This window comes from Macaca fascicularis, chromosome 4 (assembly GCF_037993035.2).
Source record: "Macaca fascicularis isolate 582-1 chromosome 4, T2T-MFA8v1.1".
NCBI classification, from domain to species: Eukaryota; Metazoa; Chordata; class Mammalia; order Primates; family Cercopithecidae; genus Macaca; species Macaca fascicularis.
The window spans coordinates 60,466,265-60,493,652 of NC_088378.1; the positions used below are offsets into that span (position 1 = coordinate 60,466,265).

General features: G+C 39.9%; 1 protein-coding gene across 28 annotated transcripts in view; it reads right to left on the reverse strand.

Moving 5' to 3' along the window:
- Positions 1-27,388, reverse strand: part of SYNE1 (spectrin repeat containing nuclear envelope protein 1) — a 530,711-nt gene that overhangs the window by 152,009 nt on the left and 351,314 nt on the right. For 21 of the 28 annotated variants that reach the window (XM_074037290.1, XM_074037285.1, XM_074037289.1 and 18 more), the window contains 5 exons: positions 20,922-21,089; positions 20,550-20,711; positions 11,123-11,329; positions 8,998-9,171; positions 7,098-7,289 (listed from right to left, as the gene is read on the reverse strand). In XM_074037290.1, the coding sequence (XP_073893391.1) occupies positions 7,098-7,289; positions 8,998-9,171; positions 11,123-11,329; positions 20,550-20,711; positions 20,922-21,089 (903 nt within the window). The remainder of the gene's footprint in view (positions 1-7,097; positions 7,290-8,997; positions 9,172-11,122; positions 11,330-20,549; positions 20,712-20,921; positions 21,090-27,388) is intronic. The other 7 variants (XM_005552157.4, XM_074037292.1, XM_074037296.1 and 4 more) reach the window with 1 other exon arrangement.

Genomic DNA, 27,388 nt, shown 5'->3' on the forward strand with positions numbered 1-27,388 from the left:
AAGAAATTTGCCATTTCAGAGAGAACAGAGCAGTGAAGAGGCCAGTGGGGCTGGCGTAGCATGGGGAAGAGGAAGGATATTTCACAGGTTGTTTCTCCAGAGGAGCCCCCTGCCATCTGTTTCTGGAGCTGCTGCTCCCCTGCCCACTGGGTCTTCTTTGCAATGTCTGAGCACAACATGGGACCCAGCCATTCTAGCTCATCCAACCTAACTGCCCACAGACCCTTCTCTCTCTCTCTTGTTTTCGGAGTTTTACACTCACAATTTTGGGGAAATAGATGGGATCTGTTTACCCTTCTGTTTCTTCTTTTTTTCATTAGAATCTCATGATTAAATTGTCTGAGATAATAGATCTTATCTTTATCTTTGCAACATGGTGTCGGTGCTTCAAGCTAAATGAACAGTAAAACCTGTAGGTAATAGTATACATAACCTTCTCCCAGATCCTGAGCCCACCCGAGCTCAGACTTCCTTTCCTTTCAGATGATCCAGCCAGAGATTACAATTTAGGTAGAACAACGGGGGTGCAATGGTCTAACAGATGCTAGTTGCATTTTGAAAGACCTTCAGAATTGGTGACTAGTGACACTAAATTCTCCACCTTCTGCAGAATTTCTCAAAGATAAGCAGTGATTTTCCTAAAGATGGGAAGTTTGGGTGGATGGGCATTCTCCCAGAACTGGAGCCCATGATTTTCTGCATGAAAACAGATTCTCTCTCATCTAAGAATCCACCATCTTCTAAGAATAAGCTCTAAAAGAACCTGGTTCTTCCAAGCAAAGTTGAAACAGCAGTTCAAAAGGAACCTGTAGAGAATGACCTCAAGAAATCAGTGGATGAGACTGAAAGCTGTCCCCATCAGAGCTGCTCCAGCTGCCAACGTAGTGGCCCTGGCCATGACCTGCTGACTTGCTTTTGTGGGATCCAGGCCACTTCCTCTCTGCTTTTCTCTTCAGCAAAAATTTGTTTTTCAGAGCCCAACCTGAAGACTCCCTTGGAAACTTCTCCCAGCCCTGAGCCCAACACACTCTTCTATGCCAGTTACTATGGTCTGATTGAGAGAGGTTGGCTCAAGTTCCTTACACCAAATTTGGTTTGGAACAGTGACAACTGAAATGTTAGGTCTTAACAACTTCCTCACTTTTATATGCACAGCTATATATTCAGATTCTATGTGGTTAGATTCAGTTTTTCAGTGAGTGAATTTTTCTCTGAATGATTTAGTCATTTTGAAACATAAGACTTGGACCACAGGAAGCAAACCATGATTAAGAATCCAGTTCAAATTTCATTCTCTTTCCCCTGGGGATAAGAAGGCGCAACCAGAAGGAAAGTAATTATGGTAATTACTTTCTCTGAGGTGTGATAACAGTTTTCTGCCATACCTAGGGAATGGGGAGGTTAGGCGACTTCTGTCATCAGTCCCCACTGGGTGGGGCTATATAAACTGCTTATTTTGGAAAAACTAGAACAGTAACCACTTTTGCCAGGAACATTCCTTGGAAGATGAATGAGGACTGGGCAATGCTAAACATTAAATAAAACATTTCTTTATAAAGCTTTTTATTATTTTATGGGGCAATCTCTCTGTTCCTTTAATGAATGATAATGTGTGAAAAAGACCTAGCTTCATGAAGATACCACGAAATTCAGGAGATCCTATTACATACCCTTAAGATCTGTGGTTCTTCATATAGAGAAGCAGTCTATTTGATAGGAAACAAAAAAAGCGTAGTCATTCACTGATACCCATGTAAGTCAAATTAGTGAAGAAGAACGGAGGTAAGAAGTATTACCATTTCCCAGCTTCAGTAGCACTAAGTAATGGTGTGCTTACAGACTTAGGAAGGTATTCCAACCCTCCTGAATCATCCAAGCCCCAATTAAAGGGTATTAACATTGCTGACGGCTGCATTTAATGGAAGATTTGTTTTCTGCAATTAACTTAATTAATTTCAGATAAACTCCAAATTATTTTTAGTTTTCTGCATAAAGGGACATGATCCTTTCCATAGCAATAATAATGTAAACAGGGCTCCTTTTCTTCCCACAGATGGAAAAGCAATCTTCCAGGAAGCTCTAATTATTTTAAAAGATCTATTAATATTTTATATGCTGGGAACTTCATTAGATGAAAGACGATGGAATTTAGAGATAGTTTAAAAATAAACAGTAACCAATTTTCATGTAGTAAAACACTACCACATTTTTCTGTATTTACACGTCACCCAATGTGGACAGAGTCAGGACTTGACTCAATTTAAACAACTCCCACGGACCTGGGCAGCATCTGCCGGGTGTCGACGCCACAGCGGTGTGCGCATGCTCAGTCCAGCCCGCTAAAGTCTCAAGCCCGGCCTTTCGGCATAGCAGAAGCTTCTCCGTTTCAAATAACGTGATTTGGAAACAGTTGGTTATTGTTATTAATTATTTTAACTGCTGCAATTTGAGCATTTATTGTATTACTTGCATTTAAATCCTCACTATTTTTTTCCTTTTTATTTTTTCCACATGTTCTAAAGAATTTTTTAAAGTTAAATATTATTATCCATATTTTACAGATGAGAAAACTGATCCGTAAGAAAGTTGTGGGAAATTTAAGGATCTTGCCCCAGGTCACCTCGTTAATAATGAATGAGAAAAAGATAAACAGATTTCAATCCTGGCTTGTGGATATGCTTTCTTTGGCACAGAAATTATTTAAAAATTTTAGATTTAAATGTCAACGTTTAAAAACTGGGAGGCTTAAGAAATAAATCTAAATTCCCTATCTCTTGAAAAAGTAGAAGATCCAGCAATGCCACTTGTAAATTCTTGTGTGATAATAGCTAGAGCTGAGTAACAGCTGCTCCTTAGACAGGAGCCTTGCCAAGGGCCAGGCTGGGCCTGCTTCCCTCGTTGGTTTGCCCTTCCCAGGCCATGAGGCCTTGGAATTTGTGGTTCCTGCCTTGTTTAATCTCTCCTGTGCTTGGGAGTATCAGGCCACCCGTTCCCTTACTACCTGCCTCTAGGGGTAGGTAGGTGGGGTAAGGGAGTAATAAGAGCTTTATAAATGATTGCTATCCCTATCCCCATCCCATTGCTAGGCAACTTTCAAGGCTTTTCCTTTATTTAAGCTTCTTTAGAAATTAAGTTCATTCACAGATCACCACTGAAAATAGAAGAAAGCATTACGTATTCTACCTATAACAGTTGTTTACAAAACTAGGTGAATTGCTGTCTACTTTTACAGCTAGAAAATCATTCTACTTTTGTTGTTTTAGTATCTGTAACCTTTTCTTTTGACTTTAATTACAAAGTCACATTGCATGTGCATTTTCAAGTGTGTAAATCCAAGTGAAATGTTGTATTTTTTATTTGCCTCTATTTATCCAACACAGAGTTCAAATGTCTTTTCATATGTTCATTGTCCATTTGTATTTCTTTTCCTGTGAATTATCTCTTCATATCTTTTGTCCATATTCTACTATTTGATCTTTCCTTATTGTTTTACAAAAGATTTGTGAATTATATAGTTTCTTCCCTGTTTGTCTATGTCTTTTGTTTTATTTTGTTTTACTCATCCCTCCTTGTCTACGTCTTTCAACTTGGTTACTTTTTTGGGGGCGGGGGAGGGGGATCATACAGAACTTTTCCATTTTTGTGTAGTAGTTTTATTTTTATTTATTTATTTATTTACTTATTTATTTTTGAGATGGAGTTTCACTCCTATTGCCCGGACTGGAATGCAACAGCGTGATCTCTGCTCACTGCAACCTCCGCCTCCTAGGTTCAAGTGATTCTCTTACCTCAGCCTCCCGAGTAACTGGGATTACAGGTTCCCACCACCACACCTGGCTAATTTTGTATTTTCAGTAGAGAAGGAGTTTCACTATGTTGGCCAGGCTGGTCTCGAACTCCTGACCTCAGGTGATCCACCCGCCTCAGCCTCCCAAAGTGCTGGGATTACAGGTGGGAGCCATGGCCCATTTGTTTATTTGTTTAGTTGGTGTCTCACTCTGTCACGCAGGCTGCAGTGCAGTGGCACAATCATAGCTCGCTGCAACCTCAACCGCCTGGGCTTAAGGGATTCTCCCACCTCAGCTTCCTTAGTAGCTGGACCACAGGTGTGTGCCACCATGCCTGGCTAATTTTTTTATTATTTGTAAAGATGGGGCTTTGCTGTGATACCCAGGCTGGTCTTGAATTTCTGGAATCAAGCAATTCTCCCTTCTTAGCCTCCCAAACTGCTGAAATTACAGGCATAAGCCACCACGCCCTGCCCATGTACTACTTTAAAAGAAGCTATAAAATTCTGGATTTGGGGTATACTGACAAAAGTTCTCCCTATCCTAAGATTTTTAAAAAAAATCATACATTGAGTACCTTGCGGACTTAAGTTTTATATTTAAATCTTTGATCCATCTGTGATACATTTTTCTGTAAAATATGGGGTAGAAAATACAGTTTACCATGTTTCAGGTGATTATTTACAGAGTGAGTCATATTTTGTCCACTGATTTATAATGCCACCTAAAATATTTATCAAATTCCTTTATATACCAAATCTCTTTCTGGAATAGTTATCGTTTAATTTTCTGTTCACATATTTATTGTGTCAACACCAAACTATTTTAATTATTGTAATATTGTATTTTAATATATGATTAGATTGGCCAGGCATGGTAGCTCATGCCTATAATTTCAGCACTTTGGGAGGCTGAGGTGGGTGAATTACTTGTGCTTAGGAGTTCAAGACCAGCCTGGGCAACATTAGGAGACCTCTATTTCTAAAAAAAACACAAAAATTAGCTGGACATGGACATGGTGATGCACACCTGTAGTCCCAGCTATTCGGGAAGCTGAGGTAGAAACATTACTTGAGACTGGAAGGCAGAGGTTGCAATGAGCTGAGATTGCGTCCCTGCACTCCAGCCTGGGTGACAGAGCGAGACCCTGTCTCAAAAAAAACCAAAACCTACACACATATATAAGACTAATAACCTCTCAAAACTCTACAAAATTTTATATGGAATATTACATTATTCCTCTAACTTGCTTTTTGTCTATATAAAAACTATAAATTCTCGACTTTTTTTTTTTTTTTTTTTTTTTTTTTTTTAATGAGACAGAATTTCACTCTGTTGCCCAAGCTAGAGCACAGTGGCACAATCTCAGCTCACTGCAACCTCTGCCTCCCAGGTACAAGCAATTCTCACATCTCAGCCTCCCAAGCAGCTGGGATTACAGACATGCCCCACCACACCCAGCTAATTTTTGTATTTTTAGTAGAGATGGGGTTTCATCATGTTGGCCAGGCTGGTCTCAAACTCCCAACCTCAGGTGATCCACCGGCCTTGGCCTCCCAAAGTGCTGGGGATACAGGCGTGAGCCACTGTGCTCGGCCGATTTCATTTTTTAATTTTTATTTTTTGTTGGATTATTTTATGGTTTTCAATGACTTAACTTCATATTTTGTAATAAGCCAGTCATCTTCCTAAATTTCTCCACTGCTTCTAATTTTTAGTTAAGTTTGGTTTTCCACATCATATCATCATATGATCAGCAAAAAGCTGAAGAAAAATACATAAGTTAGTCCTAACAATCATCCTCACACTGAGAAAATAGTAGCAATCACAGTGACCTTCCATGAAGTTTCCATGACAATATTTATGTCCTACTTCCTACCAGTATTTGTATTCCAATATAGACGCTTTCCCTTGCTCCTCATTTTACTTCGAGAACAGATTGGCCTGGTCTCAACCATTATTGCAGGAGAAAGGTGTAAATGGTAAAGGAAGGCACAGTTTGGATTAGGCCACAAGAAGAAGCAGATGATACCATCAGATGCTTGTAGGTTTGAGGCAGCTAATGGGCTTCTCAACTATTTGGTCCCTGGCTTACTTAGCAAGAAGGGTAGGGAAGACCAAACTCTGCACTTTTTTTTTTTTTTTTTTTTTTGAGACGAAGTCTCCCTCTGTCTCCCGTACTGGAGTGCAGTGGCACAATCTCAGCTCACTGCAACCTCCACCTCCTGGGTTCAGGTTCAGGAGATTCTTCTGCCTCAGCTTCCCGAGTAGCTGGGACTACAGGTGCCCGCCATCATGCCCGGCTAAGTTTTTGTATTTTTAGTAGGGACGGGGTTTCACCGTGTTAGCCAGGATGGTCTCCATCTCCTGATCTCATGATCCACCCGCCTCGGCTTCCCAAAGTGCTGGGATTACAGGTGTGAGCCACCGCGCCCAGCCAGTGCACTTTTTATCCTATCCGTTCCCTCCCCAACAAGATTTTTCTTGCAATCACACTCCTTTTTCTTTTCTTTCTTTCTTTTTTTTTTTTTTTTTTTTTTTATGAGATAGAGTCTTGTTCTGTCGTCCAGACTGGAGTGCAGTGGCATAATCTCGACTCACTGCAACCTTCACCTCCTGGGTTCAAGCAATGATCCTGTCTCAGCCTCCTGAGTAGCTGAGATTACAGCTGTCCACCACCAGGCCCAGCAAATTTTTTTTTTTTTTTTGGCTAACCATGTTAGCCAGTCTGGTCTCAAACTCCTGACCTCAAGTGATCCGCCCATCTCGGACTCCCAAAGTGCTGGGATGATAGGCGTGAGCCACAGCACCCTGCTCATATTCTTTTTTCATCAATTTTTCCTCTATTGAGTTATTTCCATTAACGTGTAAACTTACTATTTTTCTGATCTTAAAATGAAACACTCACATTGTGATGAATGTATAAGTAAAAAAAAGAGATACAATTTTCTTTGACTCCCTTCTCCTTAGAGCTTATCTCATTCCTCTGTATACCACTTTACAGCAACACTCCTGGAGCAGCCTTTACTTTCCCTCTCCAGTTCCTCTCCTCTCACTGTCACTTTCATGTCAGAGTGCTTTCTGCCTCCACCACTCCGCTGAACTGCTGTTGTTAGTAGTCCTAACAAAATCTATTTGCAAAGTCCAAGAGTGTAAACTTAAAACTGCACACTAAAATGTCACTGTAAAGCAGGTACATACACGAGTATGCGTCACCGCCAACCTGTTCCTTTTACCTGGCACACCTTAGAAGGAGCACGTGAACAGTGCTCCAACTTTCGGCTGTGGGCCAGCGGCTGGAACCCTCACCTGCATGTTGAGCTGCTTATCATGCAGGGCTCTCTGCAGCTCCAGCAGGCTCCCCTTGAGCCTTCTCAGCTTTCCAGCCAGCTGCTCGGCCTCGTCCTTGGTGTGAGCTTTGCCCTCCAGCAGCAGGTTCTCATTGTGGACTGACAGCTCTGATAAAGCCACCACCTTCTGCTCTATTTCCACCAGCATGTTCTGCAGCAACAGAAATAAGGATGAACTCACACATCTCCCCAGCCTCTGCAAAGACTGTTTCCCACAGTGCAACACAGACCTCTGGAGTCTTTTACCAAACAGACAGGCTTTCGTGATTTTTTGTAGTTTTCCCATGGCCTTGATGAGTGAGTAGTCTATAGACTTTTTTTTTCTTTCTTTCTTTTTTTTGAGGGAGGGTCTTGCTCTGTCACCCAGGCTGGAGCGCATAGTCATAAATATGGCTTACTGCAGCCTCCACCTACTGGGCTCAAGGGATCCCCCTGCCTCAGCCTCCCATGTAGCGAGGACCACAGACATGTGCCACCACACCTGGCTAAATTTTTTATTTTTTCAACAGAAACCAGGTTTCACTTTGTTGCCCAGGCTGGTCTCTAACAATGTGCTTCCACCTCAGCCTCCCAAAGTGTTGGGATTACAGGTGTCAGTCACAGTGTCTGGTGACTTTTATTTTTAATTGTTATGGTATTAGAGGGGTCTATAAAAAATTACCTGAGCCTCTCAATTTTTCTTTTCTTTCTTTTTTTTTTTTTTTTTTTTTATTTGAGATAGGGTCTCACTCTGTCGCCCAGGCTAGAATGCAGTGGTGGGACCATGGCTCACTGCAGCCTTGACTTCCCGGGTTCAGGTGATCCTCCCACCTCAGCCTCCCAAGTAGCTAGGACTACAGGTACGTGCTATCACACCTGGCTAATTTTTTGTATTTTTGTAGAGACAGGGTGTTGTCATGTTTCCCAGGCTGTTCCTGAACTCCTGAACTCAAGCAATCTGCCTGCCTCGACCTCCCAATGTGCTGAGATTACAGGCATGAGTCATGGTGCCCTGCCAATTTTTCTCTATTTTAAGATTAGCTATTATGAAATGACAAAAACACATTTTAAAAAAAACCATGAAAACCTTTTTTTTTTTTTTTGAGATAGTGTTTTGACTTTGTCACCCAGGTTGGAGTGCAGTAGCGCAATGCTGGCTCATTGCAACCTCCGTTTCCCAGGTTCAAGCAATTCTCCTGCCTCAGCCTCCAGAGTAGCTGGGACTACAGGCACGCGCTACCATGCCTGCCTAATTTTTGTATTTTTAGTAGAGATGGGGTATCACCATGTTGGTCAAGATGTTCTCCATCTCCTGACCTTGTGATCTGCCCACCTCAGCCTCCCAAAGTGCTGGGATTACAGGCATGCGCCACTGCGCCCAGCTGAAAAACATTTTTATATAGTCAACAGATAAGGAGAAAAGGCCATTGCCTTCGTGTTATCCATTACTATTATGTTATTTTTGTGTTAGATTATGATAATTATGGCTAATAAAAATAAGACATCACATAATCAACTCTTTCCTTATTAATTTAAAGAGAATCCTCTTTTTTGAAACATTACTGCTTTGGATTGATTTCTTTTTCAGGTGGCTGCTCTCACGTATTTTTTAAAATTTGGTATACTTTTAATCTTACATTTCCAAAGGTTTTCCCTACATTTTTACTTTCATGTTCTGGAATAAGTCTTTGGTGCTACAGGGTTTTCCTCTAAAATGGAGACTATATTAGAGAAGGAGAAAAATCGTCTTCCTTCTTCCTAGATAAGACTTAAAACAAAAAACAAAAAAGACTTAAAAAAAAAAACAAAAACCCCAAACATGTTTTACTTTCTACAGAAATCATTGTTTTTATATTCTTTAATCCTGCATCCTTTGGTACCTGGCAGTCCACAAGCTGGGCCTCCATGTCCATGGGCTCCTTGGGTGTACCCAGCGCAGTATCCAGAGTGGCCTTGGTACTCAAGAGCCAGCTGTCCAGCTCATCGGCTTCACAGCGATACCTCTGCAGGGCCTGTTCCTGCCTTTGTTCCTCCAGCTGATCATTCAACTTCTCCTAATGAATTCAGTAAAATGTAACATAGATCACGCTAAGGTAAAATATTGAGAATTTAACATAGTAAAGCAATGGTTCCAGGCCCTGGCTGCACATAAGAATCACCGGTAAAACTTTAAAAAATTATCTTTGCTTAGACCACATCCCAGAACAACAATCAGAATTTCTAGGGGTAACTCTCAAAATTGGTATTTAAAAAAAGACGCCCTAGTGATTCTAATGTGCATCTAGAGTTGAACAAGGTATTCTCAAATAATATACCTATACGACCAGGCAGCAATATAAATGGTGGAAATCAGCCAAGGATTAGAACAAAACAATGGCATAAAGCAGTTGGTAAATGGCAGCAGACACTGGACCTCTATGGCTGGGAATAGTAGCAAGTGATGGAGACTGTGGCAAACTGAAAAACATGTGGCCTGCCTAAAACAGCAGCCACATACAGTTCCAGGCAATTGATCCGTGTGGGAAGGAGTGGTCCACTATTAACTTTCATCTCAAGTGAAGGCAGAAATCTAAATTTCTAGGTTAGCTCTCTGAGTTTTTCAATGATTGCAAATAATTCATGTTAAAAAAAATCAGGCCAATCACTTCATTTTGAAACCCCCACAAGTTTTTCATAGAGTTACTGGGGACAATATAAATGAATTAAAAGTTAACTTTTAAAATAAATATTTTATAAATTATTTTATGAATAATTCACTATTTTAAAATTTTATTAAACAATTTAAAATGGAAATTAATAAGTAGGGCAGACACATTGGCTTTAAATTTCTCTAATACAAGAAGTATTAGGTTGGTGCAAAAGTAACTGTGGTTTTTGCCATTATTTTTGCACCAACCTAATATATCAATAGATTATTTGACTAATCATATAATAGGTAAAACTAGAGACAGACTACACACCCCACAACGGGGTCATGGTTAATTGCCTTATGTTATAATTAGCAGCTAAATAAAATAATATTTGGTTCATATAATAAAAAATGTATTGAGAACCCACTATGTGTCAGAGAAGCTGCCAAAAGATACAAGATGATAGATACTATAAAGGTCTTTAGGGAGCCTCCAGTCTAACCAAATTATAGAAGCAACAATAAAAGTAGCCTAGAAGCTTAGGGCCAAGAATTTACAAGAGAACAAATAAAAAAAGGAAGATAGCTGATTTTTAACACAGATATTACTGCTGCCCAAATCTGTCTCTATATTAAATAATATTTAAATTAAATAATGTGGGAGCCAGAATTGCAAGAGTATTTTCATGAATTACTATATTTGAATTGGCTAACAGTGACTGAGTAGGATTTATTCTTTATAGTATTAGTAATATCATCCGTCAAATGCTGTCATGTAAACACAGCAAACCATTATGCAAACCTTCTACAATTATTCTTCACAAGGCTCATGTCTACCAAGAATTTGCTTTCCACATTCTCAATATTTCACGCCTGAAATGAGTCAGAAGGGGGTCAAAGGACATATTCGTGGCTACACATCGACTGTACTCTCTTCAGGAGACCTTGTTTTTGAGACAGAGTCTTGCTCTGTTGCCCAGGCTGGAGTGCAGTGACGTAATCTCAGCTCACCACAACCTCTGCCTCCCAGGCTCAAGCGATTCTTCTGCCTTAGCCTCCCAAGCAGCTGGGACTACAGGCACACTCCACCATGTCTGGCTCATTTTTGTATTTTTAGTAGAGACAGGGTTTCACTATGTTGGCCAGGCTGGTCTCTAACTCCTGACCTCGTGATCCACCCGCCTCAGCCTCCCAAAGTGCCGAGGTTACAGGCATGAGCCACTTCGCCCAGCCATGAAGACCATTCTTGAAACACAATCCCAGTTGGGGAGAGGGAAGCAATGAAAATGTAGATAGGTAAGTAACCCACATACTTGGTAACATAATGTTAAAAGTTAACTCAGAAGTGAGGAGGCCACTTTAGAGTTATTGGTTACCTCCAAAAGCTGCCGTTTCCCTGAGGCTTTCATCCTGATGGTGGACATTCGCTCGGCTAAGACAGTGAGCGTGGACTGCAAGGCCAGCTGCTCCGCGGGGTCGGCCTCACAAGACTTGGATACCAGCTCCTCTGCGAGAGAGGACTGGAGCTCATTGATTTCATCCTGGAGCATGAGAATCTCATCCATCAATGCCTGGAGGAAAGACTGTGGAATCACACTCATGTATTGATTTTCTTCACTGAGGGATCATTAGCACAAGCTGAGTCTCACATCCATTGGGATTCGCGAAAGATATTTCACCTGGGAATCATTATCAACCAGCAAATAGGGGGCTACTCACCTAAGTTTCTAAATGAAAGGCCAGGACTTTCTGATTTTACGTATGTATCACTAACCAAAGTGAGTTTGAGCAACTTAATTAATCTTTCTAGTTTTCAATAGGATCATCTGTAATACAAGGATCATCTGTAATACCAACTTATTATTTTATTTTTTAGAGACAGAGTCTCACTCTGTCACTCAGGCTGGAGTGCAGTGGTATGATCACAGCTCACTGTAATCTTGAACTCTTGGGCTCAAGCGACCCTCCCGCTTGAAGCTAGGACTACAGGTGTGTGCTATCACACCTGGCTAAATTTTTTATTTTTTATTTTTTTACTTTTTGTAAAGACAGGATCTTGCTATGATGCTCAGGCTGGTCTTAAACTCCTGGCCTCAGGGAATACTCCAACCTGGATTACAGGCACGAGCCACCACATTTCTCAATCATTTCTAAGAGTCTCCAATACGATGTTGAAAATAAAATGTATTACTTTCTTACTTAACATGATTTTCCCACATTCACCTATTGCTTTCCCCAAATCTGAAACAGCATTGAACTCTAGTCCAAAACTCACATCGTTTCTCACAGGATGGGAGAAACCTGTAACCTATTTCTATGTGGTCACACTGCTCATTGTTTTTCATTTATCAAACTCTAAAAAAATAAGGGTCTCTCCCAAGTGATGTCTTCCATTCCCGAGACTTCAAATGCTTTCTAATCCTGAGCACTTCCAAAGGTACATCCCTAACCCAAACACCTGCCCTAAGTTTCAGGCTGAGTGTCCAACTTACCTAGTTCACGGGTGTCTGCATAGTGTTAAGTCTAAACCTGCTTCCCCTGCTGTCTTCCAACACCTCTCATTATGGCTCAAGCTGGAGACTTGGGAGTCACTCTTCACACCTTCCTCTCCTTCACTCACCAGATCCAATTCATCACCCAGTCCAATGGCTTTTATCTCAAAACTATATCGTGTATATCTGAATATCCCCCCTGCCCCCACCTGAAGCCAAAGTCAACTTCCTCTCTTGACTGAGTTGCTATATAATGTTCTATTGATGAGTCTATCTGCTTACACTCTCGTTGCTCCAGTCCAGTCTGTATGAAGCAATTACAGCAACCTTTTGAAAATATCAATTAGGTCCTCTCACTCCCCTTCTTTAAAATATGTACTGGATTCTTGCTGTGAAATAAAACAAACTTGAGTGATCTCACTCTTCCTGCCTCGTGTGCCACATTCCCTTCTTGCTCACCATATTCCTGCCTTCTTCAGCCACTCCAAGGCCCCACTTCAGTCACTTCCTGGCCTCAGGGCCTTTGAACATGCTGTTCCCTCAACGTGGAAAACTCTTCCCGCTCTGTGTGTGATGGCTCTATTCATCCTTTGCTCTTAGGTTAACTGTCGTATCTTCAGAGAGGCCTTTCATGACCACCCAATCCTAAGAAAATCTCCATCATTCTCTCTCAATAGCGCCCTGTTTTCCTGTCTATCATAATTATACTTGATTTTATTTCTCTCTTTTGGGGGTATTTTACGACTTGCTCTTTAGATGGAATCCTCACAGGAGAAATTTTTATTTAGGATTTCAGTGAAGTTGGAAAAACAGGCTCTATCATTACAGAGGCAACTATGATTTCAAGTAAAGTAACATAGGTTTTATATTTGCCAGCATTTCATAGTTTCCAATGTGCCCTTATTTGCATAATTCCTATTTTTCCCACAGGACTGGAGGCTTTGCTGTAAGCACAGTGCCTCCTCAGAGTGGGCTCTCGCAATGTTAAACAGCAAAAACCCCTTATCTTTTCCTAATATCAAATATCATCATGATAATTTTTAAATAACTATTAATATTATATACATCTAGAAAAGTGAACAGATTATAAGCACACCAACTATATATATATATATCCATGCTGCTGCTACCCAGATCAAGAAATGGAACATTTCCAGGATTCTACAAGCTCTTTTGACCTCCTCCTTTTTGCTACTGCTGTCCTCAAAAATCACCACTGTGTTAACTCGTAAATATCAGAGGACTTTGGCCCTTATTTGAGCTTTATAGAAATGGAATCATACACGGTGCACTGCTCTGTGTCTGGCTTCTTTCGTGATTGTGAGAGTTGTTCATTTTGTTGCATGTAGAAAGAGTTAATCCATTTTTATCATTGTATCAGATTCCACTGTCACCTGGCTGTGAATTGTTTTCACTTTAAGTTTTTCTAGTGAGTTTACTAGTGCAATCTCATTGTAATTTTAATTTCCATTCCCCCGATGACTAATGAGATTGAGTGTCTTTTGTGACTGACTGCTAAACATCTTTTGCCCATTTTCTACTAGAGTTGTTCCTTTTCTTATTGATGAATGGAGTTGTTTGTATATTCTGGATAGGAGTGCCTGTGTTTCTTTTGGTTCTGCATATTGCAAATAATCTGCTCCCACGTTGAGGCATGGTTTTCCCTTAATGGGGAAATATTTCCTTAATAATATCTTTTGATGGAAAGAAGTTCTTAATTTTATCATGGTCTAATAGAATCAATATTTTCCTTTACTGTTAGGGCTTTTGGTGTCCTATACAGGAAATCTTTTGCCTAACCCAAGGTCATAAATAGAATACAATCTCATAGGTTATCTTCTAGAACAACGCTACTCAAAGCATGGCCCACGGAATAATAACAGTCTGCAAAATGTTTGTTACTGGCTTATGACGAGATAAACATATTGAGAGCAAGTGCTAAGAAACTTTTATAGTAATTTGACAGTTATGACATCCAAGCAGCATTTGATTGAATTTTACTAAAGTATCAGTCTGTGATGGATTAGAATGTTTTTTAAAAAGATCATTCACCACAGATATTTTAAAATATTATTTTCAAACTTTTCTTTGGTAATAACTTCACACTTAGATCTACAAACCACATAAACTTATTTTTCATGTCCAGTGTAGAAAGAGGTGAAAATTCTTTTTTTTTTTCTTTTCGCCCACGGTTTTGCAGTGTAATCTTTGCCACAAACCAAGTGTCTGTATAAATGTGATTCTGCTCTGGCCTCGAATTCTGTTCCATCAACTCATTTGGCTGTTTGTGCAAATACCACGCAATCTTAATTATTGTAGCTTTATAAATCTCCGTATCTGGTAGGATATGTCATTCAACTTTATCAATCTTTTTCAAGACTGTCCTGGTTATTCTTTACTTCTGGCATTTTTAATACATATTTTCCCACACATTTGCAGTGTACTTTATTATTATTATTACTATTTTTGAGACAGAGTCTCGCTCTGTTGCTCATGCTGGAGTCAGTGGCGAGATCTTGGCTCACTGCAACTTCTGCCTCCTGGGTTCAAGTGATTCTCCTTGCCTCAGCCTCCAGAGTAGCTGGGATTATAGGCATGCACCACCACACCCGGCTAATTTTTGTATTTTTAGTAGAGACGTGGTTTCACCATGTTGGCCAGGCTAGTCTTGAATTCCTAAGCTCAAGTGATCTGCCCACTTCAGCCTCCCAAAGTGCTGGGATTACAGGCATGAGCCACCGCACCCAGCCTGCAGTGTACTTTAGAATTAGCTTGTCAGCCTCCACCAAAAAACTTGCTGCAATTTTTAAAATGTGATTGCAATGAATTTACAGACTGATATTGTTTATTACATATTCAAAGTATTTTTTATACATTCAAAGTATTATACATTAAAAAAACTTCCATTCAGTATTTTCTATTATTTCATAATAATGTTTTGTGCCTGAATGCTGAAAGTATCAAATCTATATTTGGTCTGATTTTAAATGCTCCTCCATAATTAGATGGATCTTATTATGTCTTTGTTGTTGTTGTTGTTGTTGTTGTTTTTACACTGATCCTTCTGTACAAGCAAGAAGAGCCTCCTAACAATTTCACACTGTGTTCATTCTCATTCTCTCTTCTGTGCTTTTCCACACACATTTACATTTATAGTGCCTCCTACCCACTCCTGTTGCCATTCCAAATTTTCAAACTCTGTCTCCTCAAAGTCCTGGTTAGATCTCGTTTAACCTACTTTCCACCAAATGTAGCCCACAATCAGATTTCTGTTTTCTGTCTGATGTGTTGGTAACTCTCACCAGCACTACCTCATTAAATCTCAGTGGATTTGACTGACCAGGTGCACACTGAAGTTATCAGCTTCCATTTAAAACTCACAATGTTCTAAAATAGCTCTCTGAATGTTCTGCAGTCAGTAACGAAGGAATTAGGAAAATCTGGAACTGTTCACTTAAATCTTTTTTTTATTTTTTTGGGGGACAGTCTCGCTCTGTCGCCCAGGCTGGAATGCAGTGGCAGGATCTCAGCTCACTGCAAGCTCCGCCCCCTGAGTTCAAGCAATTCTTCTGCCTTAGCCTCTCAAGTAGCTGGGACTACAGGCACGCGCCACCATGCCCAGCTAATTTTTGTATTTTCAGTAGAGACGAGGTTTCACCATGTTGGCCAGGCTGGTCTTGAACTCCTGACCTCAAGTGATCCACCCGCCTTGGCCTCCCAAAGTGCTGGGATTACAGGTGTAAGCCACTGTGCCCAACCTCACTTAAATCTTGTTAGAGGCAGTCCTCTCCGCTCATGCTTGAGTTTACTCTTAAAGGTGAGTGGACATTTTTGGAAGGTAGCTAGAGTTTTTAACTTAAAGATCTAGCAGCCATGCTCAGGAGGCATGAAATTTTCCTTTGGGGCCATAAAAATGTTTTGGAACCAGAGACAGGCAGTGGTTGTACAACATTGTCAATGTACTAATACCACTAAATTGGACAATTTAAAACGGTTAATTTTATGTTATGTGAATTTCACCTCAATTAAAAAAAAATTCAGCCATCAAATATGTCTTCAGTCCCATAACTCTGAGTATAAGAGCTGGTGGCCATCAGCTACCTGACAATATATGATTCAAGATAAGGAGAAAGAGATGAAATGCATGCTTCTGGGTTTCTGATTTGTAATTGCAAACTTGGCATGTGTATGACACTTACATAGCTTAGAGAAGTTCTATGAGCTTCTCTAACATAAAAACTCTTTAATAGCAAGGGTGAAAAGAAACACAGACCTTATGTTATGTGACTTTCAGAACTATCTACATGAACATAATATTTTTTTTGTTGTTTTTTTTTGTAGGGGATGGAATCTTTCTCTGTCACCCAGGTGCCATCTCGGCTCACTGCAACCTCCACCTTCCAGGTTCAAGCAATTCTCCTATCTCAGTCTCCTGAGTAGCTGGGACTACAGGTGTGCGCCACCACTCCCAGCTAATTTTTGTAGTTTTAGTAGAGATGGGGTTTCAGTGTGTTGACCAGGCTGGAATGTTTCCTTCTCTTTATTTTTTTCTTTTTTTTGAGATGGATTCTCGCACTGTCGCCCAGGCTGGAATACAGTGGTGTGATCTCGGCTCACTGCAAGTTCCGCCTCCCGTGTTCACGCCATTCTCCTGCCTCAGCCTCCCAAGTAGCTGGGACTACAGGCACCCACCACCATGCCTGGCTAATTTTTTCTATTTTCAGTAGAGACGGGGTTTCACCGTGTTAGTCAGGATGGTCTCGACCTCCTGACCTTGTGATCCGCCCGCCTCAGCCTCCCACAGTGCTGGGATTACAGGCATGAGCCACCGCGCCTGGCTTTTCTTTTCTTTTCTTTTTTTTTTAAGCCTACAGCACCTGGTATTCCTGGGCAGTCTCCCATCCAAGTACTAACCAGGCCCAACCCTGCTTCACTTCCAAGATCAGATGAGAGACCACATTTCTTCCCACATTCTATTTTAGTTGTTACATATATGAAAAAACAAAACAAAATAACCACAGAGCTCTGTGTCCTATTTATCACTGAGCTTAGTGTGGCAACACATGTCCCCAAAGCACCAGATGCCCACGATAATAAGTTCGCAATGACAGAGGGCTTAACAGTCAGAACAACAGCCACAAGTCAGCTCATGAACTGCATTCAAGCCTTAAAATGAAATCTGTAAGACAGCCAGGCGTGGTGGCTCAGCATGTAATCCCAGCACTTTGGGAGGCCAAGGTGAGTGGATCACCTGAGGTAAGGAGTTCGAGACCAGCCTGGCCAACATGGTGCAACCTCATCTCTACTAAAAATACAAAAATTAGCCTGGCGTGGTGGCAAGCACCTGTAATCCCAGCTACTGGGCAGGCCGAGGCAGGAGAATCGCTTGAACCTGAGAGGCGGAGTTGCAGTGAGCCAAGATCGTGCCATTGCACTCCAGCCTGGGCAACAGAGTGAGATTCTGTCTCAGAAAAAAAAAAAAATGAAATCTATAAGACAATTTAGAGAGGATAATCAGAAAGGCACAGCATTCCACACAAATTCAGTAGTTTAGACAAGTGTTTAAAGGGAAAATGCAGGAATTAGGTTACTTCCTTAAAAAAATGTGAATACTTCCAAAAGAGTGTTGGGAAAGAAGTAAAAACTAAAGTATTTCTATTAATTTTTAGGAAATATAAAAAACCATACTGGACTTCCTCACGCCCATTCAGTTGAAATTTAGAAATAGTAATTCTATAACAGTGCTTGAAATTTTTAAAGTACCATTCCAGAAGCTAAGAACAAATTTAGATACTGAGATACCACCAGCTTTTCATGTAGGCAGCTCTGTTCCAGAACTTGTAGAACTTAGGCACAGATAGCACAAGGTAGCAAAAATAGCTCATATGAAAAAATAGTAGATATGTAATGATACATGAAATTATACTAAATTCTACATTATTGCTATTTTCTTTCCCTCCCATTAGAACATTAATATGTTCTAATTATATTAATATAAAATATTAATAGAATTAGTTAATATAACATTAATATATTTTCTCTCTTAATAAAACATTAAGCCCCAGTGATTGGTCATCTTCATTAAATTAGCTGTACCTCCTTACTGCTGCGATGGCTAGCACGGCTACTGCCAACTTAGAAAGGGACAAAAAGTCACGTGGTTGACCTTAATGACAAGAAAAGTCACAGATTCACTTCTAATTTATAATTCTCAGAATTAATGTGCAATTTTGAGTTGTCTCCATTAACTCTCTTGAACAGAATCATCATTTTGCTCCACATTCGGTTTCTGTGTGTTTCCATCCTAATGCCTGAGCAACAGGGTGGTGGTGCTGATTGGAAGCTAACTTGCATTCTCCGTGAGGAACTCTGGAAGGGCAGAGCAGGCCACCAGGATCCTGTTTTCATGCAGCTCCTAAATATTGTGGCAGCCAGTGATGGGTCTTTGGCAATTGTGGGCAGCCGCCCGGGCTACAAGAATAGGGAGCTTGAACAAAGGTGGAGATGTCCTGAAGCTGGAGAGAGGCTCAAACTACTTAAACTTTCTGCAACATCGGCATCTGATAATCTGAGTGAGTGACCCTCAAATGCATTCTAATCCAGTCCCTGCGTAATTTACACTATATTCCTTTTGAATGCTTAAAGAACGGGGCCTCCTGCAGAACAGCCATCGAGGCTGCCCTGAGGAGCACGTACTCAACCTGAAGGAAGCCCTCTGGCTCCTTCCAGTACAGTGAAGCAGAGGTGCAGGGAACAGCCGGACAGACAGAACCGCAGGAGCAAGGAAGGCCCAGGAGCCCCAGGGAGCACACTGGAGCAATAGGGACACCCCTTCAGATGAGAAAGAGGTGGCCACTGGCAACAGAAAACTGGCGTACCAGCTAAAGAGAAATGGGAGACACTGAGGCCCCTTTAGAAAGGAGAGGGGTTTGAGAGACTAGCACTCTAGTGATAAAACGGGGGAAGCTCAGAAGTAAATGGCATTTTAATAGTCCCCCAAGCCCCTGACTGTCCCCCTGATTGATCTGGTCTTGGATAACAAGGGTTAATTCTCACTTTGTGCTTTCATAGCACCCTCTACAAATGTGGCTGAGGGTGGGTGACTATGGGATAGCAGAAAGACCTACAGGAGGTAGTTTTGTTTTGTTTTGTTTTTTTACCAAAATAAGGCCTAAAAATGGACACTATTCACTTTGATCTCTATCTTCAGAAGCTACAAGAGTGTAAAAAACCTGAAACCACTATTTCTCAATATGCTGTCTCTAGATGAAATGTTCTCATTTTTGTGTTATACTGAAAGATATATATTGCAAAAGAATGCAACTTTATCTGACTATACTATGAACAAGCAGTGTATTCCAAGGTTATCCTGCTTCCAAAACTAGGAAGATGTAAAGTAGAAGAAAGACAAAGTACAATGTTTCACTCTTAAAGCTGTTAAGTTACCCTGTCTTTGATAAACATGCTTGAAAGCCATGCTTTCATAGCTCTTAATTAACATCTAAAAATATCTTTCTTCCCTCCTGCCTTCTGAAGGACTGTCAACGCTCCTGGGTTCTTGTCCCAGACAGGCAGCATTTTCCTACATCAGGGTGATGAATATGTAGGAGAATGTGTGCCTCAGTATCCTAAGACCCTACTTATACCAAATAAATATAATTTTAACAGCATACCTCATCAGACTGCCAAAGTATTAACCAGATTTTAATTTCTCAACATTTCTTAGCATGCATTTTAAATGGACACATTTTTAACATTATCTTTCTGCATTAGATTAATGTAATGATCTCTAATTTTTTGCCTAGTCTAACCTTCTAAAAAATGATTTAAGTCAGGGACAATCACAAGATGAGACTCAGAACTTATGAAGCCTGAGACATATTTTCTGAAGTAATAATGGAGGGACACCCCCTGGCTAAGTTTCTTAAAACAACAATATCCAGAAAAGGTAGATTTGGAGTATATTTTATTCTTACAACAATGGCTCACAACAAAACCAAAATAACCTGGCAACTCTAAGGAAACACATTTTATGTAATCAAAGTTAAAAAGCAACATCAATGCATGTAGCTTTCTTTAATTAGATTCAAAGTCTGAATCTCTCTCTCTCTCTTTCTCAGATCCCTGCCTAAATCAGCAGTAGAAACGACCATCATTAGGACTCTTGTTTACTCTGGAAGAACTGATAAGGTTAAAAAAAAAAAAAAAAAAAAGTCAACTGGCTATCTCAAACACATGCCTGACAGGCCAAACAGTCACAAGAGTGCACTTATTTAATCAAGCAGGAAACTGAAGTCATGGCTATTTGTACCTGATGTTCAGCCATCTGGCTTTCTGGACTCCTGCCGGGCTCTGGACTCTCACTGAGTTTCAGCTCAATGGCCTCCATCTTCGTAGAGATGGACTGGAGGGAGTCCTGGTACTTCTGCTGGCGTTCCAAAGCTTCATAGAGTGTGCGCTGCTTCTCACTGATCTACACCAGAAAAGGGATGTTACCAAATACTTCCCAGGCCCTTATCTTTCAGATTACAACATTTCTTTCTTCAGTGCTTTACCTCTGTGGCCCAGCATAGGGTACTCAGCTGTGGACTGGATGTGTAAACTCTCTGCATGTGTTTCATAAGACAACCGCTAAGTTTACTGATGTCTGGTGGGCATAACCAAGTCCACCTTGAAGACTTACCACATTCTTTAAGGTTTCCCAAGAACGCTGCAAATCACCCAGTTTGGCAGTAGCGGATGGCTCCAATCCTGGTTCATACAGCTCCTGGGACGCTGATGTGCTGGGGTGAATCTTTGCGGCATCTGTCTGCAACCTCTCAGCAGACAAGGCTTGGTAATATGCAATGTCCTGTGAGTGCAAAGCACAGTGCTGAATTAAACAAGAAGAAAAGTCTAGATTAATATGCTCTGGGTACTGTTGGTCATGTCAAGGAAAGATTTCAGATCTACACCTTTTATGGAGCACTACAAACTAGTAAATTAGTAAACGCTTGTGACTAGAAAAGTTTAAAGACTGTATCGAAGCACACTATAATTGTTTCAGAATTTTTGTTTATATACATCAAAAAACAACTTTACCAATATTTCAAGCTGCCAAAACTCATTCTTATTCTATGTTTGTTAAATGGAAATACAAAGGATTTAAGCAGTACACATGTATTTAAAGATTGATTACAATAGCAAAAAAAGGGAATCCTAATGATCTAGTTCCTAAAATGTTGCCAAATGTATTCATTAAAGTTTTAAATAATTTTAAAAACTACTTGACGTAAATAAAATTAAATCTACAGATGCAGCCAGATCTTCACTATTTGTGGGTTCATTATTTGCAGAATTAATTTAAATATTTTGATATTAAATAGGAAAAATATAATGGGGAAGTCACAACTACTCTAAGAAACAAATAATATAAAGGTTTTCTTCTATTCATTTCCTCAAAGTATACACACACACAAAATCAAAGTAAATGATGAAATATCATGCTTTCAAATTTTTTAAATCTATTGTGTTATAAGTAACATACATATTTTATTTGTATTGATAAAATTTACTATATCGAGATATAGTAAAGATATATCAAGAGATATAGTAAAGATGGTTTTCAATTGTTTCTATGGTTATTTATCTGTATTTCAGTAGAAATTTAATTGGGGGAGTAATTGCTATTATAAAGTTCATTGTTTTTGCAGTTGGACTGTTGAAGGGAATTATGTCAGCTTAAAATACCTGAGTCTTATTGATAATCATGTATTAGTAAAAAGTATTGAAGAAGGCTCCAGCCATCTGAGAAACAAATGTAGCAGTGTCATGCAGTAGAATGAATTCAGACTGGGACAGCTGAGATTCTAGTGAAATTCTCCTCTAGTGTAGCTATATAATTGGAGCAAATAACTTACATCTTGCACACTGGTTCACTCACTGGTCCAACCTTGGGTGGGACTGAGGATTACATGAAATAATATTTGAGTGACTATGACAGCTTCTATCCATTCTGTTGTTGTTCCTGAGGTCTCCAGATGAGTCCCCAACATTTATTGATGACATTGGAACATGAAGACTGCTTCCTCTTCATTCCTAACCCTGTCACTGTCTTGAGTGGATTACTCCTCATGTCCTTAGTAGGTTTAAATCCATTGATCCTCACTCACTTCCACCCCACTTCAGTCCTCCACACCCTTGTATGCTGTCATCACTCAATTGGACTTGCAGTTATGTCTAAAGTTACTTAAACCCCTTTCTTGCCAAGACTCTTGTTTCTCTTGCTCTTTTAACCTTTACTTCATCCACTTGGAAAACCGCAAACATGACTCAATCCAGCTTTTCTTTCCAGGGTGCATATATGCATGTGTCTTATTGACACACACACACACAAATACACACACAAACACACACACACACACGCAATCCAAGCTGTCACGGAGATACTACAACTTCTCAAATTTTCAAAAGTCTGTGTATATTCACACTCACCCTTATCTTATGCTTGCCAGTTTCATTGCTTAAACCTGACTCTCCCACAGACTCTGAGAATCCCACAAACTGCCTTTTCAAGGACCTTGTCTATTAACATCCTCTCCTGCTTTGTTGACTTTCACTTTTCCATCTAAAAACACCTACACACACTGTTTCTTTTCTTTGTTTTCTTGAAGGAGATCACATTTTCTAAAAAGTCCGCAGTTCACAATGTGATGGGCCGTCACACGTGAATGCACCTGCACGCACAGGCTGCATCCTCATTTCTTTGTTTTCTCCCTTTCATTTCATAATCCAACTTCTAAAAGGGTGATTTTCACATGGGACTTTCTCACCCTCAATCCACTTCTAAATTCCAGTTTGGGCTTTGATCCTGATGACTGCAGAGCTTGCTCTCACCAGCTTCTATGACAAAACATGATGAATTTTCATCCCTTCCCTTGCCAGACCTCTAGCATTCAATAGCACTGAAAAACCCTTTCTGGAAACACTTTCTAAAAAATCTCTCTGTTCTCCTCCCAGCTTTCTAGTCATTCAACTCTTGCTCTTTTGTAGTTTGTTTTTCACTCACTCACCAATACTGGTGAATTGATAAGCTCCAGACTCACATATCCATGCATATCCTATAGGCTCTTCAAAGTCAGCATTTCCAAAATGAACCAATTGAGGATGAAACAATGAAGTATTATCCATCTTGCAATAAACGGAATGTCTTCTCACCTAAGCTATAAACTTGGGATTTATTCCTGATTTCTCCTCCCCCTTACCATCCACTGCTTATGGGAGGATGAAGTGCTAACGACGCATATCCTGGCCACGGCCTTGGTTCAAGTTCTCATTACAGTAACAACTTCCTAACTCAGAGGTTGCAAACTGGCAGCCTGTGGGCTGCCTCTGACCTGCACACATTTAGTGTGGCTTATACAACGTTTTAAATTGTTTAAAATCTCTCTTCATAAAGATAGAGAGATTTCATTAAAGTTCACATTCACAGCTTGTTTTGCAAACCACAAGGTATGGTAACACTGGGCCCTGTGTCTTTGTTGAAGTAATGCTAACAGAGGAGACATTGCCTCATTTATGTGGGGCAGGAGCTGTCCAGGCCTCTGTAGTCCCTCCTGACCTGTTTCTCTCATTTTTATCACCAGGGTGGACCAAGCATGAGACTGTGCAACTTCTGTTTCTAACCGCTCCCCTGGCTCTGAATGTGCACACCTCTATTCTCCTGTCCACATTGATCCAGAAGTATCAGTTCTAAAACGCAGTTCTATACACAGCTTCTCGTTAAATTCCCTCAATGGTTAAATATTAGCTTCTGGAGGAAGCTGAAATTCCTTCCTGTGGCATCCAGGGCCTCCATGATGTGGTTCCCATATCCCTCTCAGTCTCACCTCCCCCTCTCCTCCTCTTCCACCAATGTTTCTCCAATTATAGTGAAACTATTTGCAGTTGCCTTGATGGGCCATTTTGCTTCCCGCCTCCACAGCTTCCCACAGGTGGTTTTCTTCTGCCTGAAAATCTTCATCTCACACCACCCAACTGCACTCCAACTGCCTAACTGTGCTCCCCCCTTAAAACCAAAGAGGTCCATCCTTGACCCCTGCCTGACCCCAGCTAGTTTAGGTGCTTTCTCTAGACCCTCCCACAACACTGTGCTGCCCTCTGCCACACCACCTGCCACCCTCTATTGTAAGCATTTGCCTGTCCTCACACACACTGCAAGCTCCCTAAGGGCTGTCTGGGTCAGTGCTTTTCGTCTTCACCCTGAGCATGTTGTGGAGTGTTTGGCAAATAAAAAGCTGGCCTATATGTTCATAATAAACCATGCTTGTAAATGCACTTTATATTATCAATTATATTATTTTATATACATGGACAGTAATACTATTACTGTCCACAAGGAAAAGCAGGAATGGCTTTAAATGGTGTAAACATTTTACATTAGATACTCTATTATAAATACAGAAGGCCCCCAAAAGAGCCAGAATAAAATAAATGTATTACAAATAATTTTTTCTGGCAGTCTCTCTCTCTCGCTCTGTGTGTGTGTGTGTGTGTGTGTGTATGTGTGTGTGTGTATACATGTGTATGGCTGATGCCTACAGATAGGAATGACAACTCCTGGTTTCTTAAAAGGGTTTGAAAATACATCACCTTTTATAGATGAATACTTTCTATTTATTTGAGGTACATACATAAATTCAATTAAAATAAATCACTCAGTACTATAAATAACTACTAAAGTCAATATTTGATGTAGTGAGGAGTCACTGTTAAAAATACATTTCTTATTGCTTATGTGCCTAAGTTATAAGAGTTATTATGAGTAGATTCCTAAGGAAATAAATCTGGACAATTGTAGCTACTATTTGATCAGCATTTTCTAGTTTGAAAAGCACTTTCATGATTAATGTCACATTTCATTTTCACAACGTTGTGAATTGAGTAGTATCGCTTCTCACTTACAAATGAGGGTATGAAGGGACTTCCCAGGTGCACTCAGCTTAGAGGAGGAAGAGCTGCAACTCAGTGTGAGCTTTTCACTTGGAGGCCAGTGATTTTCCCATTACACTCTTGCTCGCTCTTTTCACATCTATTCCTCTCTCAACTCTTCTGCAGAGTCTAAGACTTGGCTTGCTTCTAAGGGGAATCAAGAAGCCTGCAGCAAAATCTGGGAATGCCTCAGTATTTCTACCTTCAAGTAAGCTAAATTGTTATTATGTTTTAGCTAATAGCCACTGTCAGAGACAGAATACACTGACTGTGAGTGGGACCAGGTAGTTATATAACGGAGATCTACTTGCAGGAACAGCAGGCACGAAACCTTTTTTTTTTAACAACTGTGATTTTATAAAGCAGTTCTATTTGGCTGCTCCCTGAAACAGTTGTACACATTCTGTACACAAAACTCAGGGTTTTTAATCTGAAAACTGAAACTTACGGGGATCCTACATGTCCTCCTCAGTTTCAAGAGACAATGTTATAAATCCAGTGCATCGCTGGCCATGGTGTCATATTTTTTCATTATCTTCTAACTTACATTACTATACAAAAATAACATGTGGCTGTAATGATGGGGTTGATTTGTTTGATGAACACCAAGCGTACTACATTTCCTTTTTAACAGCTCCCTCAGAGTAAACCTGTCTGTCTTAAACTAAGTGAAGGCACTTCCCCCTATTTTGCAGCATCACATGTAAGTATTTTAGATTAACAATGCAATTTTATTGATGTTTTCCTGTGTCTAGGGGAGACGGAAGAATTAAAACAAAGCCTAATCTTACTGAGGGTTAGGATCTGATGAAGCTTTGTGGTTAATGTCATGAAATAATGATAGAAATGTTTGCATATTTCATCATTTTTAGGGCACTTTCATGTATACTTTGACACTTTACAAGAAATAGCATGGAGATTTACAATTTTGGAAAAGGTATATTCTTTCCACAAAGTCTCAAATAAGTATTTACTATTCAGTTTGAAAATTTTGAGAACCTAGACCATATTATATAGAACAACTTTTTTCTATATAATAATCAGCTGACTATAGCTCAATTTCTCTAATAACATCTGTAACCACAGGGAAGGACAAATCATCGAAGAATGAGTAATACATATTTTTAAATCAGAATTTGAAGAACACTTTCCCAAATCTCCCATGGCTCCCTGAACTTCTCCTTTTTTGTTGCTGTTTTTAGTTTCCTCTGATCACATTGTTATTATCTGTCCCATGTCTGCCTTTCTCTCTAGATTGTCAGGGCCTTGCAGGTAGGACCATGCTGACTCCTTCTCAGCTGCATCCTCAGGAACCAACACAAGGTTTCATGCTGAGCAAGTGTCAGAATGTGTTTGATGAATGGATGAGTTGATAATTTCCCTAGAGCTATCCTGATTTTTACCGAGAACTGTGTAATTGTATTAACTAAAGGTTTCATCATTTTGACGTTCCTTTTCTTTTTAATGAGAGAGGACTCTCTTCATCACAGAAATCCTATGATAGTCTGAATGCTTCTGCTTTAAAATAAAAGTAATATAACTGAATTATATTGAATTATAATACAGGTTATAAAACATTTGCTCTGTTTAATGCTTCTCCCTTAATAATACATATCAACTTCTTTGAAAAAACATGATTTCATAGGATAGTTTACATTTGTTAGTTGTCTTCACTAAAAAGTAAAGTATTACTTAACATTCATTAAAAGTTTTTGGTTACTATAAAGGCATCGTTTTGATTTCTATCTAATATTTGACATAAAACCTTTTTGACATTTAATTTTAGTATTATCTACATTTAATACATGGTAAAAGGTTTCTTATAACAAAATGGTTATTTTGTTTTCCCCATTTTATAGAAAATAAAATTTAAGATTATTGAAAGATAAGTTAAACACTGAAATCTACTAGGCATTCTAGTATAAACATGGCAGACATTCCTTAAATTGGTACACAAGTTGTCAATAAAGAAATCTGACATAACGAACAGAAGTTTCCCATCTTCAAAATCTGAGCTGGTAAATGCCAACACTATATTCAATGCATGTTATAAAGCCGTCGAATCATGTTATTTTACAATGGTGACACAGATCTTTCATTTTCTGTTGGATGCAGAACCCCATTCCAGATGATTGCTAGAAACTAAGGCCATAATGTCTTAAAATAGGGCCTTCTGGGCTA